The sequence below is a fragment of the Tenrec ecaudatus genome, chromosome 1 (assembly GCF_050624435.1).
Source record: "Tenrec ecaudatus isolate mTenEca1 chromosome 1, mTenEca1.hap1, whole genome shotgun sequence".
Lineage (NCBI taxonomy): Eukaryota > Metazoa > Chordata > Mammalia > Afrosoricida > Tenrecidae > Tenrec > Tenrec ecaudatus.
In genome coordinates this window covers 75,825,905-75,846,220 of record NC_134530.1, presented here as the reverse complement: position 1 = coordinate 75,846,220, position 20,316 = coordinate 75,825,905, and the positions used below count along the sequence as shown (strand labels likewise).

The window sequence follows — 20,316 nt, the reverse complement described above, 5'->3', positions numbered from 1 at the left end:
TAGTTTCTGACTTTTTCCCCAATATTTGCCAATTATTCTAGATACTATCAGTCTACAAATAAACTTTAGTGCCCAGCACTTTTGATGATAAACCAAAAAAAAAAAAACCCATACTCACTGCCAAGAAGTCAATGCTGACTCATAGTGGCCCCATGTGGGTTTCTGAGACTGTAACTGCTTATAGGTGTAGAAAGTCCAGTCTTGCTCCTATGGAACTGCTGGTAGTTTAGAACTGCTGAGCATGCATATCACAGCCCAACAAGTAGTCATTCTACCACCAGGTGTCCTACTTTTGATAATAGAATCTGACAAGTATGCCACACAAAAAATTGAAGGGTAAATACCGTAGATATCTGTTAGTTGAAAATTAGGGCGTAAGGTGGCAACTTCTTTCTTATATGTCTAAGTAATTCGTAGGAAATAGATTGATGTCTTTTCTTTAAGCATGTGTTTGTGTTTTATTGTATTATGGTCTCACTAGCTCTTAAGGCAAAGCCTATACACATTTAAGTATAAGCCAGCTACTATTCTTAGAAGACTGATTTTTAATATAATTATTTTCATAATGTATAAGTAGTCAGGCATCATTTATAAGATAGAGAGCAATTACAAAGGGGGCACAGGTAAGCCAGGGTGAGAGTATGAGAACAGCTGATAATAGGCAAGTAATAAACATTTTATACATTTTATAACATTTTTTGGAGTTTCTATTTTCTCAACATCCCCTCCCTCCCCCCTATCCATGAAAATCAAGGGGTCACCCTATTTGGCCTCAGACTTTTAACCCTTTATTTCTCTAGCACAGTGTTCTCAGCCTTCCTACTGCTGCAACCCTTTAATATAGTTCCTCATGTTTTGGTGACCCCCAACCATAAAATTATTTTCATTGCTACTTCATAACTGCAATTTTGCTACTGTTATGAATCATAATCTAAATATCTGATATGCCAGATATATTTTCATTGTTAGAATTGAACATAATTAAAGAATAGTGATTGATCACAAAAGCAATGTGTAATTATATACTTTGAAATATTTCTTTCTAGTTACAAATAAATGGAATTTTGTCTTGAAGCATGGTATAGCATGGGTAACAGTCTTAATATAAGAACAATAAACTACATTGCTACATTTTGCGACAGTATGCGTAAAAAGTCAAGGTTGAGATAGCTTTTTTCTCACCAGATCAGAAATTCTCAGGGCAGTCTTTGCAAGAGTACAACAAAATCATCTTCCACAGCAAGTCTACTTGTGTATTTAGACTTGATAACCAACAAGCTGGAAAACCCTGTTTCACAAAAATATGGTATTGGAAATGAAAGAAGGCGCAACACAGTCTCAGACAGAACTGGATATGACTGCAAACACTTGATCCAGAATGTTGTAACTGGCATTGTAGAGAAATCAGTTCTCACTGCATGGCTGTTAATAAGGTCAATAAACTCCTCTTGTGCTGTCTCAGGAACATCTTCAACTTTGTGAATGGGCTTCTGGTGCATGCAAATGGGCTGCCAGGTAGATTGGAAAGTACAATGAAATTTCGTCTGCCAGCATGTGCAAGTGTTCTTTCACAGAAATTATCATCGTTATCCTTTTGTTTGGTTCAATGTCATGTTCTTCAAATAAAGCAGTTAAAATAGGCAACATGTAAATTTTATTTTCATCCAATTTTTTTTCCCCAAAGCTGAAATTTCATTTGGAATGATCAGATCTTTTCAGACAAATCAAGGAATGTTGCATTTGGTCCTTGCAATAGTAAATTTAACTCATTCAAGATGGCAAAGATGGCAACCAGTAAGCGATTTTCCGCTGTTCACTTTTATCGCTGAAAAATGCTTTGAACTGCATTCTTGCTTTCTGATTTAAAAACTTTTGAGTTCATCACGAAGCTCAAAAGCACATTTTAAAACTTTTCCTTTTGATAGGCATCTCACTTCAGTGTGAAATAGTAGAGCATGGTTGAGCGCACCCAACTCGTTGCACAGTTGTGAAAACAGTCAACTGTTTACAGTGCTTGCCTTTACAAAATTGACAGAACTTGTAGCACTTTTCATTACCTCTTGTAACTCCTGTGGCAGTGTCTTCATTGCTAATATTTGCCGATGAATCATACCGTGAGTTCCAATGACTTTTGGTGAAAAGCATTGAAATCTAGATCTACATCGTAGCATAGCTGGAGCACCATCTGTGCAAACACTATGAACCTTTTCCCAAAAGATCTTATGCTCTTTCAGAAATGAACCAACTGTGTCAAATACATCATGTGCAGTAGTTGTCATTTCAAGAGGTTTGCAAAAAAGAAACTCATCTGTCTTGGAAGAAGTTCAGTCAGAGTACTCTTCAGAGGAAAGGGAGGTGAAACTGTCTTATGTACTTTGGATATGTTGTCAGGAAAGATAAGCCCCTTGAGGGCATCTTGTTTGGTAACGTGGAAGGGTAGCAAAAAAGAGGAAGGCCCTCATCTAGATGATTGACACAGTAACTGAACGATGGGGTTAAGAATGGGAACACTTTAAAGTATGGCCCAGGACCAGACAGTGTTGCGTTCTGTTGTGCAGAGGGTTTCTATGGGTCAGAGCCAGCTCAATGGCACCCAACAACAATAACACATTAAATTGATAAAGGGCTGTACTGGAAAAGAGAAATTAGACATTCCTACAACAGAACTGCAACCAAAGTCCACAGTACCCTCAATTTTCTTCTCCAGGACCACAACTCTCAACTTTCACATGCATATGAGGTAATTGAAAGTTCCATGGCTTGGGTCAGGAGCATGTTAGTCTTCAAAGTAAATATCCTTGCTCTTCAGTACTCAAAGAAGTCTTGTGCAGCAGATTTACCAAATGCTACTAGTCTTCTGATCTCTTGACTGCTGCTTCCATAAGCTCCTCCCCCTTTTATTTTTCTTAATAAACACAAACTATAAATAAGCACGCAATAATGCTAGGTAATCCTTTTGTGGTTCTTTAATTGGTGTTCTTTTTCTGAGCAAATGTCTGTTTCATAACTATGTTTCATTCTGCATATCACAGACTTTCCTTCCCAGCTGCCCTCTCTAGTTGGTTGAACTGGAAGACATCATTAGAAAGGCAAATACTCCTCCTTTTCTGTCCTATCCTATAAGTATCAGTGTAAATGTCTCCTCTTTAGAAAGACCTTGTCGAACCTTCCTAGACCTGGCTGCCGTACCATCATTCTGGAACTTTCCATAATATGTCATTATTTTTTTCTTTCATTTTAAAACTAATTTTTTTGTTTTCCTAGAATATAAGCTTCATAAAGCCAAGAATTATCTTTTTACTTTTGTTTTGTTTTTAGTACAGTAACCACTGCCATTATGATTCCTAATGACCTGATAACAATAAAATAGAACTGCCCCATAAGGTTTCCAAGTCTGTAAACTATTATGGAAGCAGACTGTCACATTTGCCTCCTTTGGACATTCAACCTTTTGCACTTTAACCTCTGTTCAATGAGGACTCTTAATACAATGCTTAATAATTATTTCTGGGTGTTCTACATGCAATATAATGTGATCATTAAAAGAATAAATGAGTTTTTTTTTAATTTAGTCATTGCAGACTTGAAATTCTAGTTATGCTATTAAGTATTGAACTTGCGGACAAATAGCGTAACCCTCTAAGCCAGTTTCCATTTAGAAAATGGGAATAAAACCACTTTCCTCACAGAGTTATTATTAGAATTAAATGAGATAATCTGTTTAAAAGTCTGGCACAGAGTAGGTCCTCAGTCTTTTTTTCTGCATGCATATATTTGCTGTCTTTTCTCGGACACTTATAAAAATGTTAATAGGGCAAAGCCAAAAAATAAGCTATTTGAGACCACTCTCAATTTCATATTTTTCTATAAGCATAACTGTCTAGTGACAAGTGAATATACCTGACAGCCTCTTTATCTTATTCTGAGCACCTGGAGACACTTTGCCATTCAAAGTGGCAGGTATGGTAATGTCTGCAATGTTGGACTCCCAGTCTAATCACTCGATGGTTAGTTGGACTCGTGTTCTTAATGACCTGTGCTGGCTCCTCTTTGGCATCGCTACTGTATTATTTCTAAGTGTTCATAAAACATTTACCAATCTCATAGCGACCCTATGTACAGCAGAAGGAACTCTCCCCTGTCTTGCACCATTCTCACCGTTGTTCTCATATTTGACCCATGGTTGAAGTCACTATCTCATTGCGGCTCTTCTTTTTCACCACCCTTCTACTTTCCCAAATACGTTGTCCTTTTCCAGAGACTGCTGTCTTCTGATAACGTGAGGTGTACTTGCTTCTAGTAAGCATTCTGACTGTACTACTTCCAAGGTAGAGTTGTTTGTTCGTTTGGAAGTCCATGGTATTCATTGAATATTCTTTGCCAGCACCATAATTCAAAAACATAATTTCTTTTTCAGCCTTCCTTATTCACTGTCCAATTTTCACATGCATACAAGGCAATTGAAAATACATGACTTGGGTCAGTCACACCTTAGTTCTCAGTGGCATCCTTGCTGTTCGACACTTTAAAGAGGTCTTATGCAGGAAATGTACCCAGTGCAGTTCATTATTTGACTTCTTGATTGTTGCTCCCTAAGCAACAATCTTTTAAGGGAATGAATTCTCAGATTATAGCAATTTTTGCCACTATTCATTCTAGCTTTTCACTGCCCATTCACTGTGTAATCTGTCCTCCCCCCCCCCCCAAGTATTCATTAAACTCTGTGTATAGTATGGTGGCATGGTAAAGTACTTGACTGCTAACCAAATGGTCAGCTGTTCAAACCCAGAAACCACTCTGCAGGAGAAATATGCGACAGAGTGCTTCTATAAAGAGTAGAGCCTCAGAAACATGATAGGGCAAGCCTACTTTGATCTGTGGGCTCAATAGGAGTGAGAACTAACTGGACAGCAGTGCATTTTGACTTTTGGGTTTGTGTATATTATGCTGTGCCAAACTTGGTCAAGCTGTTTGGTTCTCATTACTTCATGTTCAATGATGTCTGTGTTTCATTTAGCATTTATAGTGTGCTTCCTTAAAAAATAGAAAAGTGGGTCAAGGGAGACGATGGACAGTGTAAGATATGACAAAATAATAATTTATAAATTATCGAGTGTTCAGGAGGGAGGTGGGAGCGAGAGGGGAAAATGAGCTGATGCCAGGGGCTTATATGGAGAGCAAATGTTTTGAGAATGATGAGGGTAACAAATATACAAATGTGCTTTATACAATTGGTGTATGTATGGACTGTGATTAGAGTTGCATGAGCCCCAATAAAATGATTTCTTAAAAAACAGATATGACTGTACAAGAGTAAATACAATATAAAACAGGAAAATAAAAATAGCAAATGGATAGTTATTTATAAACACTTGGGTTGTATTCTACATTAAATTTAGCTATGTGATTCTGGCAGTTAAGGGGTGAAAAGGAAATTGTGATATTGTGATAGGCCCATATTTATGTATTCTTCTTAACATGTGATCTATATTTGTCTCTATGCATGCCATTTTCTGTGCCTTGAGATATATATTTGTTTCTGTGTATGCCAGTTACTGTGCCCTGATGGTCACAGTTTACAATCCTCATTTTCTCAGGAAAAAAATAGCATTAAATTTCCCCCCAAGATTTCCTGGCACTAAATTCAGGGGGTGAGGGGTTTATTGCCTGATTTGAGAGTGATTAGAAAATGTACTCATCAATCATTTTATTGTTTTGCTGAAGATAGATTATTTTGAATAGATATTTCTTAAATCAATCCCCTGTAAAAGCAGAGGATTTATAATCTTTTTTTCTGTCATGGTAATTGTTTAGGGCGCTTAAGAATTTAGGGTCCTTAAATATTCCATTTTTGGTGATCTAACCCAGAACAGGTATAGAGCTTAAAAGAAAAGCCTACACAGTCAATATGCCCATTCAACTTCCTGTCAAACATCAGCTGTCTCAAGTGAGCCTTTATCAAGTGTTGAGTTGCAATCGATTCTTGCTTGAATGCTTTGTTGAGTGACTGAAGTGCTAATATTCTCTGCTGTTGGTCGTTTGTCATTTTAAAGACTTCCCTAGCCTGTATGACATTTCTACTTACTGTTCTTAACTATTAGGGTGATAGTTCTTTTCACATACAAAAGGAACTTACGTATGGATTTCAAAATTCCAAGAGAAATCAGCCAACTCTGAGGTAGAGATGTTGATTGATTGATTTAATATAATAATAAAATGATACAACATCCAAATTCTATAGTTATATGAAAATCAGCTACTATGAAAAATATATATATCTTGATTTCAAATATCCAAAGTAGAACATGATCTTATGGTAATGCTGATCCCTACTTTAGAAATTAAATCGTACCTAGCACAGTGCTGCATATGACTCCTTGTTTATTTCATTATATGCTTTCAAGATTGCTGTTATAAATCATTAGCAGACATTTCTCCATGTGCTTTATTTTAGGAAAGGAAAATTTTTTATAAATTTACTCAAGGAAAAAGAAGTAATATACATACCAATTCCAAATCACCTCATTTTATGAGATAATGTGGCTCAGAGGTATTAAGTTATCCAAAGAAGCAATTTGTAAGGACAAAGACAGTAAAGTTTGACTACCTTTGTTTGACTCTATAGTCTTTGTTCTTCCCACAATCTATGCTGCTTGAAATAATTCCTACTTTCACTAACATGTTAATGTTTTACATTTTCCACCTCTTCTAAGTCACATTTCCAGCCTGTGGTTAGAGGCACAGTACAATTATGTAAAAGATGAAGATCAAAGGGTGATAGAAGCATGAACTTGTAGACCAGCATCTGCTTGTTTTAAAAATTCCAAATGATTTGTAGGAGTGGAAGTTCACTGAAAGAAGCCTTGGAGACCACAATAATTCACCTCAACAGTTTTATCATATAACTGATTTAGAAAGTAGTTGAATGAGGAAAAGAAAAGTGGTATAGTCAACATGGTAACATAGAAAAATAAAGATTGCTAGAGGAAAGTTGTATATTTCATCAGTGCTATACTGTACCCTGAGTGGCTTATCTCCTCTTCCGTGTGACCTTTCTGTAAATGGAATGTCCAGTTATCTACAGATGGGTTTTGGGTCGCCACTCCATCCTCCCTCACATTCACATAGATATAATTTTTTTGTTCTGGGTCTTTGATACCTGTTCCCATCGACAGCTCATGATCACACAGGCTGGTGTGCTTCTTCCATGTGGGCTTTGTAGCTTCTTAGCTAGATGGCCGCTTGCTTACCTTCAAGCTTTTAAGACCCCATCAGCTTTCTTCAGCACATTTGTTTATGCACTCATTTTGTCTTCAGCGATCCTGCCAGGGAAGGTGAGCATCACAGAATGCCAAGTTATTCTTTAATGCTTCCTCCCCCACCCTATCCCCCACTATCTTGATCCCATTTCTACCTTACAAATCCCGCTAGACCAGAGCATGTGCACTGGTATGTAAAAGAACTCCCAACATAGGAAGTCCAAGACAGATAAACCCCTCAAGACCAACAATGAGAGTTGTGAGGCCAGGAGGGGGAGGGGGGGAAGGTGGAGGTGGAAGGAGAAAGGGGAACTGATCAAAATGATCTGCATATAATCCCCTCCCAGGGGGACACAGAAAACAGAAAAGTGGGTGAAGGCGGGGGATAGCAGTTGGTGTAAGACATGAAAAACATGATAAATTATCAAGGTTTCATGAGGGAGGGAGAGTGGGGAGGGGAAAAATGAGCTGATACCAAGGGTTCAAGTAGACAGAAAGTGTTTTGAAAATGATAATGACAACATGTACAAATGTGCTTGACACACTGGGTAAATGGATGGATTGTGATAAGAGCTGTAAGAGCTCCCAATAAAATTATTAAAAAATAATTATAATAAAGATCATTGACCCATTCTTAGGGTACTGGGAATGCAGAAATAAGTGAGAAGTTGTGCCTCACCTCCCAATAGCTTTTGAGGAAAACATTCTTGGAATACAAAGGTCTCCCTGATTTTGCAGCCCTCATTCATGCCTCTGATCTCCTTCAACACCTATTCTGAACCACTAAACCCAAAGCCTCAGTTATACACTACATTATCTAACCCCAAAACAGTCTTTTTAATGATGAAAACCGTCTTCTCTTGTCATAAATTTAGTAAACATAAAAAACAAACCATTGCCATCGATTTGAGCCTAACTCACAGTGTCCTTATATGGTTTCTGAGGCTGTAAATCAGTACCAGAGCGATAGTGTCAATAAGCATTTATTGAATGGTAAAATAGCACAAAAATGTTACATGACATTTAACAGAAATTTTCTTTTACACAGCACCTAGGAAATTTGTCTTCTCTTTTTATTGTGAGAGAAATTCAACATTTGATAAACTAAATTCTATTATGCCTTCCAACCAAATTTTTGTGATTTAGATTTTTAAAATAATACACTTACCTTAATTCCTAAAATGTTTAAAGTCTTACTAGTGGTGAGAAAGAAAAAAGAGAGTGCCAGTTACCTATTTATTAACATCTTTCTAAAATATTCGTATAAATTAGTCTTCCCTATATGAAAGAGAAGCCCTATCATTTAAACTGTTAGTAGCCCAAAACTTTTTCAATGGAGTAATGCATAGATGTGAGCAAAATTGTAAATTAAGAAGTTATTTAGTTACAAAAAAAACAGACAGACTGATCACTAATCTATTGAGACAATTTAACAGTTTATACTCATTTTATTTATTTATTCAACCATTTTACTCATTTTATTATTATTGGGAAGTCTAAACCTCACAGTAGTGAGAGTTACTTTTTAGATTAAGTTATCCTCAAATCTCACCCTGTTCTTTCTTAAATGAACCTTTAATCTGTTGTGTTCACTAATGTGCATATAACATTTGTATGATGCCACCCGTTTAGAAATTAATTTGATAGTATGCATCATGTGTATTAAATGCTTCTACCTTTTCATCTCATAATTAATTTCACATACTGTAAAATAATACTAAAGTCTGTCTATCCTAGTATTTAAATGTTGAAAAATAAAAGCAACAGTGTAGCATTTGGAAAACAGTTCTAAGCATGAAAGTACACACAACTACAACATAAAATATCACTTAACCTATTAAATGTGTTGATTTACTCTTATCTAAAAGGCCAGTACATTGAATTCACCCTGCCACTGGGAGAAGTGAAAAAGAAGTATTTGAATAAGAGGCTGTGATGAAATAGATGAATGTGATTATTGTCTAATTAAGAACTTGAGATTACATGTGATTTTTATTTATGTAAGAGAATTGCTATTTTTACTTTTTTCTATCTATACTTTTAAATGTTAAATTTATTTCATCATTAGCTAATGAATGTTAAAAGGATAAAAAGTATATTTTATTCCTGTCTCTTAAGTTTCCACCCACAGGAAAATTATTAATACAAATTTATTTATCCTTCCCAAAAGATTTTTAATATATCAACAATAAACCTACATCTTTTTTCATTTTTATACAAATAGTAAGCACTCCTTAATATCTTACATTTTCTGTCTTAAACCATTTTATAAAGACCTTGTTCTGTTTTGTGAAACATAGTTTTTCTTTCAATTCCATAAAATGTTAAAAAAAAATTTTGTGTGGATTCTTCTCCCTTTATTGGATTCTTTGTAGGTGTCACACAGGTCTAGAGATTACAGTTAAATCATTATTCAAAAACTGACCAGACTAAAGCTTGGTCTAGAGCTCCAAATGAGAAGCAGAAAGAATGGGGGCGGTGGAGCTGGGGTTTCCACCAACATCACCAAAATCCAGAAAATGAGGATCGTAAGCTCTTTCACGGGTCAAATCCAGGGCTTAGGCCCCTGGCCTAACCCCCAAGATGCCTCTGGCTACATCAGTATCCAGGTCAGGTGACCAGCCAGGGGCTGAGTCCAGACACCGACAAAGGTCACTGGGAAGAGGACAGGAAACGGACAGGTACTGTCCAGCTGCACATGAGTGCAGCTAAGGCCGGCTGAGGGGCAGGCGAGGCTGGGGAGCGGTTTGCAGCTATGCAGGAGTGTAGCCCTGGGGTCCAATCCTGAGCGGCTGGTCAGGGTAGCAGCTGTCAAGTCCCTAGGGGATCTCCTGACCCAAGCCTGGGCAGAGGGCTCACACATTGTGGGTCCTCTTGGTGAGCTGAAGCTCCTCATCCACCAGCTTGGACTTGAGGTGCTTTTTGTAGGCTAGGATATCTCCAGGCCACTTGGTGATTGTCTGCTTCTCACAGACCCAAATTTCTTGTGCCACCTGCTGGATGAGTCTGAAGTCATGGCTGACCAGCATCATGCCACCTTCAAATTCATTGATGGTGTCGGCTAGCGCATCGATGGTCTCAATGTCCAGGTGATTGGTAGGCTCGTCCAGGAAGAGCAGGTGCGGGTTCTGCCAGGCCAGCCAGGCCAGGCACACACAGCCCTTCTGGCCATTTGGATAGGTTCCGGATTGGGCTCACCAACTGTTTCACCATATCGTCCAATGATCTTCCTCATTTCTTCCTTCTCCTTGATTTCCGGGTAGCACTTCATCATGTACTCCAAAGGAGAGAGGTCTAAATCCAGCTCCTCTTGTAAGTGCTGATGGTAACGCCCTATCTTGACATGAGAGTGTTTTCGGATCATGCCGTGTGTGGGGAGGAGCTCGCCAGTTAACAGCGTCGACTTCCCTGCTCCATTGGGCCCTACCAGAGCCACTCGTGTGTTGAGGTCAATGCCAAACTCTAGGTTGTTGTAGATGCAAGGCCCATCTTTCGTATACCTGAAGCTCACGTTTTGTACCATAATGACTGGTGGGGGGATATTGCCACATGGTGGGAAATAAAACGATAGTGTCTTGTCACTAACAACCCGTTCTGTCAGGCCCGATGCCATCATTTTCTGTAGTGTCTTCTCTTTGCTCTGGGCCTGCCGGGCCAACTTGGCACTGCCATGGCCAAACCTGGCAATAGAGTTCTTCATGTGCGCGATCTGGTCCTGTTCCCAGTGGAAGCGCTTCATCTGGTTCTCCTCTAGCTCCAGCCGCGTCTTCACGTACTGATCATAATTACCCGTATAGTACTTCAGTTTCTTGTGGTGCATGTGAATGATACTGGTGCACACACCATTCAGGAACTCTTGGGAATGAGAGACGAGGACCAGAATACGCTGAAATGTCTTGCGTTCTTCTTCTAACCACACACAGGCATCGAGGTCCAGGTGGTTGGTGGGCTCGTCCAGGAGCAGCAGGAAGGGTCGAATAAAGAGGGCTCTGGCGAGGGCACCCCTCATCCTCCAGCCTCCACTGCAGTCTTTGAGCTTCTTGCGCTGCATGGCGGGGGTGGAGCCCAGCCCGTGCAAGATCCGTGAGGCCCTCATCTCTGCCTTGTGGGCGTCCAGCTCCTCTAGGCGCTCATACAGCTCCATCAGCTTCTCACTCTGCATCCTCGTGCGCCAGCTGCTCGGCCTCCCTCTCCAGCATGGCCCGCTCCATGTCCACCTCCATCACGCACTGCAAGGGTGTCTTTTCACTAGGGGGCATCTCCTGGGTCAGATGGTAGATGTCAATATGCTCGGGGATGGGCACTTCCCGTTTCTCAATAGCAGAGAGCAGCATGGACTTTCCAATTCCGTTTAAGCCAATAAGACCATAGCGTCGGCCTGAGTTTAGTTCCAATTTGGTGTCACTGAGCAGCTCTTGGCCATGAAAGGTGAGTGCAAGGTTGATGATGTGGACGTCAGTGCTGTTGGGGTGAGGGGCGAGGACCCCAGTGACAGCTCGAGCAGCAGCCTTCTTCATCTCAAAGTCCTCTCGCTCCTTGGTCCGCAGATCCATTTCCGTGTTCTCACTGCCATTGGACTCCTCGTTTTCTCCTCTGCTACCTGCGGCTCCGTGGCAGCATCTCCGTTTTCTTCGTGCCCCTTTCGGGGTCGCTGCCGGGCTTTGGCAGCTTCCTTCTTTTTGGCTGCTTTCTTCTTGGCCAGGTCGGAGGGCATGGTGAACCCCAGGGGCAGGTTACTGTTCTTTCAAGGAGCCGGGCCTCGCTGCTTGGCCTCTCAATGTTAAAAATTTTTTAACCTATCTCTGTGGATGAACATTTGAGTTTTGGTTGCCCTTCTTCTATTACAAATAATGCTTTCAGTTATCAACAATGTATATAGGTGCTATCCACATGAAACTGTATTTATAGGATAAATTCCCAGTGTAGAATTACTAGATTAGGAATATGTGTGTTTATGATTGTAATAGACAGGCTTAATTAACAAATTATCTACCAGATAGTTGATGTCATTATTCTCCAATTAATACGGTATGTAATATGGAGCCCAAGTGATACGTTTGTAAAGTATTCCGATGCTATTCAAATGGTCAGTGATTCTAAAGCTACAGTGAAGACCAGACCTGGCAATCGGGTTGATAAAGACTATACCCCAGGAAACTGTGAAGCAATTGTGCTCTGTCCTATAGGGTCCTGTGAGTTGGAATCTACTTCTGCACAGTGGCAGCAGCAGTGGATACCAGTTGACATGCTTCAACAAACAGTTGCAACACTGGAAGCACTTAGCACATCTCTGTCAAGAATTTTAGAAGACTGCTTCCTGGCGATCCAAATAAAAGAAATGCTGATTTGAGCCTCTTAATTCCAAAGAGAAGCAGCTAAACATAATGCAGAAATTAACAAACAGGATCATGGATTTCATGTGCTAACAAAATTTTACTGAAAGTAATTAACAAATAGTAGTCAGCAGCTCATTGACAGGGAACTGTGAGCAGCTAAGCCAAGTTCATAAGAGGATGGAGAACAGGGAAATATAGTGTGAATCTTGGCCAAAAGCAGAAAATACCATGAAGATGCTTACTCGTGTTTGATTGACGACAGGAAAATCTTCAACTATGTGAATCATAACAAGTTAGGAACAACGCTACAAAGAGTAAGAATTCCAGAACATTTGTGTTCATGAGGAACTTGTATATGAAGGGGACACTGTATTGTCAAAACTAGAGAAAATGTGCAGCAGATTTCTGTCTTTCTGCCGTATTCAGTTTATACACTGAACAAATAATCAGTCAGAGTACTGTCTGAAGAACATAGACTAGGGATTAACAGACTTCCTTATGCACACATACTTGCTGCAAGTGAAGACGGCTTGAAGCACTTTCTGATGAAAGTCAGTCACTGCATCGCCTTCAGTGTGAATTACACCTGAACACAAAGAAAATAAAAATACAACTGGAAAAAATGAACAACGTTACGGTAAATAGAGACAAAATTGAAGTTGTTAACAATTTCATTTTACCTAGATCACTAATTACTGTCCATGGAATTGACAATCAAGAAATCAAATTATATATTGCATTGGGAAAATTTGCTTTAAGGGATCTCTAATGTTTTGAATAGTAATAATGTCCATTTGATGTCCAGGATATGTCTGTCCAAGCCATAGTCATTTCAATCACCTTAAAAAATAGGTGAAAGCTAAACAATGAAGAAGAAAGGCAGAAGAGCTGATGTATATGAATTGCAGTATTAACAAAGAACATACTGTGGACTTACAGAAAAGTGAACGTATCAGTCTTAGAAATATAAGCAGAATGTTCCTTGGAAGCCAGGATGACAAGACTTGGCTCATTTACTTTGGATAAGTTATCATATAAAAAAACAACCACTGGGAAACATTATCATACTAGGTAATGTAGTTATTTTTCCCCAACTTAGTCATATAGTATTTGTACCTGACTCAGTTCAAACCAAGGACTTAAACTACTTTCAAAAGTTAAAACCACTCCCAAAGAAAAAGGTAAGTGAAACAGAGGGAAAACCTTCAGTGAGGAGTATTGGCAGATCTACAATCATGGAACAAAAAAGGGCAATGTTTTCCATGAGGTCACTTTCGTTTAAACCCACTTCTTGACAACTAAACAACAAGCTATGCAATAATACCCTGGATCCTATAAACTTGACAATTCAGGGTGATAACATCCCCTCCCAAAAATTTGATAGATGGAAAAGAGTAATATAATATAGTAATGTAGTTAATGTCATTTTAAAAAAATCATTTTATTGGGGCCTCATACAGCTCTTATCTATAATCCCTACATACATCCACTGTGTCGAGCACAGTTGTACATATGTTGCCATCATTAATATCTTGGAATTCTAAATATATTTATTTGTAATTTAAAATTCAGATTTAGCCCCACTTGACCTTAATTGTAGTGTTTCTTACCATGTAGAAATAATTAGTCAAATTTCCTCAATTTTTATCTTTTATGATTCATACTTTTCCAGCCATAGTGTCGCCTTCACGTTACCTTCAAAGGTGCACCTTCAGGTCTTGGTATTTGCTATTTTCTCTGCTTGGAGTTTTCTTCCCTGAGTTAAGTTGCTCTCTCTTCCATACTTCTTAAATCTTTAATCAAATCTCAGCTTTTCTGTGAGACTTCCCTTGACCGTTCTGTTTTATGTTGCAACTTTCTCTTCTTTGCTTTTATCCCCTCCATTATTGGGAACTTTGTCTCATATCACCTTGGAGTTCACCCATGCAAATGAAACAAGTGGAAATTAGCATCTTCTAAGTGGTCATCTGTACTAGATATTTGGTTCATTGTCTCTACCATTGTATAAAACATTTGAAGAAATCTTTTTAGTAACTACCTCAGAGATTGCTTAAAGCCTTACATAGAACTCAGTCCTGGGTCCTGAAAGCAAATTCATTTGCCATTTATAACAGAATCACATAGAGAAGAAATGATAAACCCACTGCCATCAAGTTGATTCTAATCTATAGCAACCGTGTATATAGGGTTTTTGAGACTATAAATCTTTACAGGAGCATACAGTCCCGTCTTTCTCCCACAGAGTGACTGATGCGTTTGAACAGCTGACATTGTAGTTAGCAGTCCACTGTTTGCTCTGGCTTCACCTCAGATCTACTGAATCAGAATCTCTGAGTAATGATAATGAGGAATTTTCCATATAAATAAATTCCTTAAGCCACTACAATTTGAGGATCACTACCTTTATAGTCAATGTTTCCCATCTTAGTCATATACCTTCTTTACTTGATTCAGTTTGAACTCTAAGGTCTTAGAACTACTTTCAAAAATCAGAAGTATCTTCAAAGGACAAAGGAGAAGGTGCTAGGGATGCTGAAGATTATTCTCATTGGGAATTCTAAAAATGAGCTGAAAAATACAATAGGCAAGTTGCCTTGTGGAAAGACACAAATCTCTTGGGCTGGCCTGGATTTTGTATACTTGACATTCCTAGCAATTTCACAAGTGTCGCCTCACGACATAATAGAATCTTATCTTTAATATCCTATTAAAGGGAAAAGAGAATTGTGAATTGGCTAGACAGGTAGATGATTCCTACGGAGCTTTGCTGGTATAGTGGGCTATGAGTTGGACTGCTAACCACAAAGTCAGCAGTTCAAATCCCCAGCCACTCCCTGGGAGAAAGATGACATTTCTTTCTCCTGTTAAGATTTATGGCCTTGTAAACCTGGAAAGGCATTTCTACTTTACACTACTCCAGGGCAATGAGTTTGGTTTTGGAGTAACCTTTATAGGAACAGAGGACTACACCTTTGCCTTGTCGAAGGACCGGTGGGTTTAATGCACCAATCTTTCGGTTAGTAGGCAAAATTTTAACCAGGGCTCCTTAAACTTGTGATGGTTACATTGAAGTATATTTTTCATCAGACATATGCCTCCTTTTATAAGTATACAACTAGTAGACCACACCCTTACCTCCTTCTCCATTAATCCTATTTCTACATCATCAGTGTATTGCTTCTGATACTTTGTTTATGACTATGAATTTCCCTTCATATTTTTTCATTACATGTTTGTCAACCATTCCTTTTTCCTTCTAGACGTCCGTTCTTTTAGTAAGAGCATTTATTCTCTGTCTGCAAGTTTGTTGTTTTGGTTTGCATTTTTGAGGATTTATTTGATAATGTGTTATTCTCCCCCTCAAATAGGTCTATAATAGGTAGGTTATTTGATTTATCTAAACCTTTTCAAATGAAAAAACAAAACCATTTCGCCTTGTCACAAAATGGTTGTCATTGATTTCCTTGTAGGGTTTGATATAAAAATTCCTTCGTGACATCTGAAATGGATAAGTATCATGTGTAGCTAGGCTGGCCCTGGATATCCTGGCAAAGGTTATTCTCTTCAAAGGAAGATTGTCACGCAGTTTAGAGTGCAGTTCTTTCTCTTCTAAACAACAACGTATTTTGTCAATGCCTGTTTCGGTTCTAGTGTTTTGAAGGGCGTCTGTTAGCCCCAGTAGTGTACTCTGTGTGTTGACTTTGTCGTATGATTGTGTGTGGAGCAGTGGAAGCAGACCCTCTAACCCACGAGAGAGATCTGCTATCTTAGAACGTACTACCTCAAACCCTTGTAAATGATAATGGAAGGCACTGACAAGTAGAAATTTTGTTATTTGGTACTATCCATTGACCTTACAGGCTCTTGATGATTGCAATTTGAAAATCCCTAAATAAACATGATTCAGGTCTCAGATTACATAATCAGATTGATTAAAATTTTAACAAAGCCTCTCCTTAATTAGAGCAAATTGTTAGTTAAGGCCACACAGTGTCAGCTGACTCTATGTTCACACATATTTCTTAACAACTTTCCCCAAATCAGAGTGACCAATAGAAAACTGACTACTTTGTTGAATCTACTAGTTAATTAAATGGCTATGTACTTTCTTGAAATTTGTGTTGTATATTTATTGCTTTCATTTCAATACCATACTTACATTTTTAAGTTATTTTCCTTTCTGGCATACCTATTTATAAAAAGAGAATTTAGGATGCACACAATTTCCAGGCATATTGTCTTGAAATTAAGTTGTGAAAACTACTGATATTTTCTTCCTTTTTTCCATATTTTCCTTACTTCCTCATTTTTTTCCATTTTTGGGGAATTGGGTTAGATATCTTACTCTGTTCATCTATGATTTAATATCACTTGTGAGGCTAGTGCTGTGATGGGCATCTACTGTGTGAGATCCACTTAATCCAATGGTGTGAAAGCAACAAGGACTTATTTTCTCCCTTTTGTAGGAAATGGCATTCCAACTGTTTTTTGACATCTTTAATTTCAGAGGTTGCCAATGAACAGATCAGGGTCTAGACTGACTTAAAATATTTTAGTAAGAGGCAGACAGAAAAATGAGATCCTAGCTTTCCTGTCCCCGATCTACATATCTCCATTCATGAGCTGAAGCTATGTTGGTATGAAATTTGGTATGGAGGCTTAGGCTGCTTGAGTACCTTTTATCCCATAATAGTTGTGGAATGTGAAGATCTTAATTTTCATTGGGGCTCTCAATGAAATTTCCTGGCCAACAATGGATTTCTTAAGGCCTTGTCATTTCAAATTGCCATGAGGTCTGGTTATTGCTGTTGTAAAGGTGTATATGAACCTGACTTCCAGTGAACTTCCTGCAGTGGTGCTAACATGTCTTGACACTCTTGCTGACAATTCTAGTGGCCCTTAACATGGGCTACTTTTCTGTAGTCAGAGCACTAGTTTTGAGGAGGAGTCAGCCTAAATTCTGGGGTGAATATCTATAGACAAGAAATATATTGGCTTTAAAAATTAAGAGGTTTGATTCTGTTTTGAATTTGGATATCAAATGAATCTGAGCATATGACATTTTAATGCCGTTTGTCTTTTCAAATAGATTTACTTTCTTAATGCATGTGACGACAGGACTTTGCTCATCAGCTAGAACATACATTTCAAAGGAGTTGTTACCTAAAATATTATCATAAGGCATAAGAAAACACACGATTTAAGTTGCCTTTCATGAACATAATTAAGAATTAATAAGGTAGTACTAGTGGCTAGTCCCTAGAATTTCCACTGTTTTGCCTTTTGTGACCTGTGTTATTAAAAGTCCATTATTTTTACAGACTTTATTAAATTGGATCTTATTAAAGCATTCTATATTTGCATTTGGTCTTTCATAATTCATTATTATTATGACATTTACTTTTTACCATCAGATCTGAAAACATATCATAAGCTACCCTTTTCTCTTGAAAGAAATGCTAATTTCAAACAGTCCTCTAATAGAAGAGAAAAGCTTTATCAGTTTTTTCATTTATTCCGGATCGTGTTAAGAATACTAATGCTAGACTTCGGTATGCTAATATCGCTCAGCTTTTTTGGTTAAAAGCTTAGAATTATTATTTCTATCCCATAGTAATAGGAAACTACAAGACCTGCTAGTAAGAGAAAACACTATTTTATAGTGTAATTATTGATTTTAAAGACTTATGAAAATGTTTTCATTGCGCAACCTTGTTTCTTAGGAGGAATCTACTCAATTTATCTCTGTGCCACACCATATTTAAGAAATTCACTCTTCTTTAAATTCATTTGGTTTGTTTTCCTATAGTTTAGGCTGGTACAGCTTGCAATGTTTAGGACCGAGAATCCTGTGTTGTCAGTCCCAGTCGGTGGTTAGAATATGTTTCCTGCTTTAGCTTAAAAATCAATGTAGGCAAGATTTTATATACACATATCAGGCTTGCCTAATTTTAACTAATTAACACGGACTGAATTTGGTGCTGGGGTTCTAGTATAGTTATTAAACTCCAAAATGAATCTTACTTTGGATTTTATCTCCTTTTAGATTTCTGACAATGTGCAATAGACACTTTGGCAGTGTTGTTGCACAGACCATTCGCACTCAAAAAACAGATCAGTTTCCACTTTTCCTGATTATTATGGGAAAGCGATCGTCCAATGAAGTATTAAATGTGATACAAGGTAAAGTGCATGTAATTATCTCATCATTTTTATTTTTCAAAGCTTACTGTGATTCCAAATAATTATGCATTAGAAAATAATAGACTATTTTGAGGGAAGATCACCTGCCAAAAGACATAGGTTTTATTAAAAATGAAATTCACTACTTAATATCTAACAGAAACTTCCTAATAAATTTGCACAGCCCATAGGACATAGATATTCAAGTTAACTATTCAGAATTGTTATATTCTCTAAACTGGTGTATTTATTTAGGCGATTATCAGCTGTCAGATATGACATTTATTATCTATATAGAGATATTGATTTCTTGCTATAATATTGGTTAGTTGAAAGAAATGTTTATCTTCAGTTGTCTAGAAAAATCCAGTGGCTATATATCACAAATCAAATCGCATGCCGTACATTTGTTTATCCTTTTTAGGGTGAGTCCCTGTTGAGGATGCAACACTGAAGTGTGAAGCTGTAAGATAACCAGTAGGCACATTTCTCTACACAAAAATCAGTGAATGGTTTTTTAAAAATTTTACTGTTACTAATGGACCACTACCACCTCTCATTCACAGGCCTGCCTCCACCATGCACCATCCCCCAGTTCCTAGACCCTTTCAGAGAATCAACAGGGTCAAATTATTTTCATAATAATACTCAGCTATTATTTGCCTCGTATACTGGGCTGCCTTGGCACTCGTGGTGTAAAAGCAATGGTGTATGTATCTAAAGCAGCTGGCATTTTAGCACTAATTATGGCCATGGCAAAAACTATACTCATAGACATGACATCATATCCTCACCACCATGTACTTACAGTGAAAAAGAAAAGGCCATTTTAGAATGCCATTAATGAAGCACTACAATTAATATTTTTACTAAATCTCAACATTTTAAATAGTTTGTGTGTCATATTAAGACATGTGCTTAAAGCACTTACTGAATACCAAAATATATTTGTGTGGTGGCTTCAGTTTTGAGCTGAGCTTTCTTTTAACCAAAAATCATTTTTATTTGAAAATATGAGTGACAGATAAACTATGGTCAAGTAGCCTGAGCAGATAGTTTTTCCAGAATGAATAAAGTAAATCCGTCACTTGAAGAAAAATAATTAGCAATATTTGCTGTCAGTGTTATAAGTAGAGTGTTCCAAAGAAAATGCATATCCACTACCATAAGATTACTGCTTACATATTTTTTATGATATTAATAAAAGTGATACTTTGAGTACCGTACATACTCGAGTATAAGCTGACCTGAATATCAGCCAGGGCACCTAATTTTACCACAGAAACTGCATTAAAATGTGCTGGGAAAACTCGGCTTATACATGAGTACATATGGCATATGCTCTTTTATGTCAACATTAAGAAGAAATATATAACTGAGTGAGCCATTATTTTTTAAATGACCACAGCATGATATTATAAAAGTACAAAATAGACTAATGGATTTTAGCATAGCCAAGTTCACTGATACGGCTTCAAATTCCTCCTTGCACCATTAAACACACACATATTAGTTTGAGTTAGTATTAAAGAAGAATA

The 20,316-nt window shown here is 37.8% G+C and overlaps 1 protein-coding gene and 1 pseudogene across 1 annotated transcript in view; one reads left to right on the top strand and one right to left on the bottom strand.

Moving 5' to 3' along the window:
- Positions 1 to 20,316, top strand: part of FAF1 (Fas associated factor 1) — a 504,460-nt gene that overhangs the window by 379,678 nt on the left and 104,466 nt on the right. The window contains exon 14 of the mRNA XM_075555846.1: positions 18,642 to 18,778. Within this exon, the coding sequence (XP_075411961.1) occupies positions 18,642 to 18,778 (137 nt within the window). The remainder of the gene's footprint in view (positions 1 to 18,641; positions 18,779 to 20,316) is intronic.
- LOC142435511 (ATP-binding cassette sub-family F member 2 pseudogene) lies at positions 10,115 to 12,027 on the bottom strand (annotated as a pseudogene).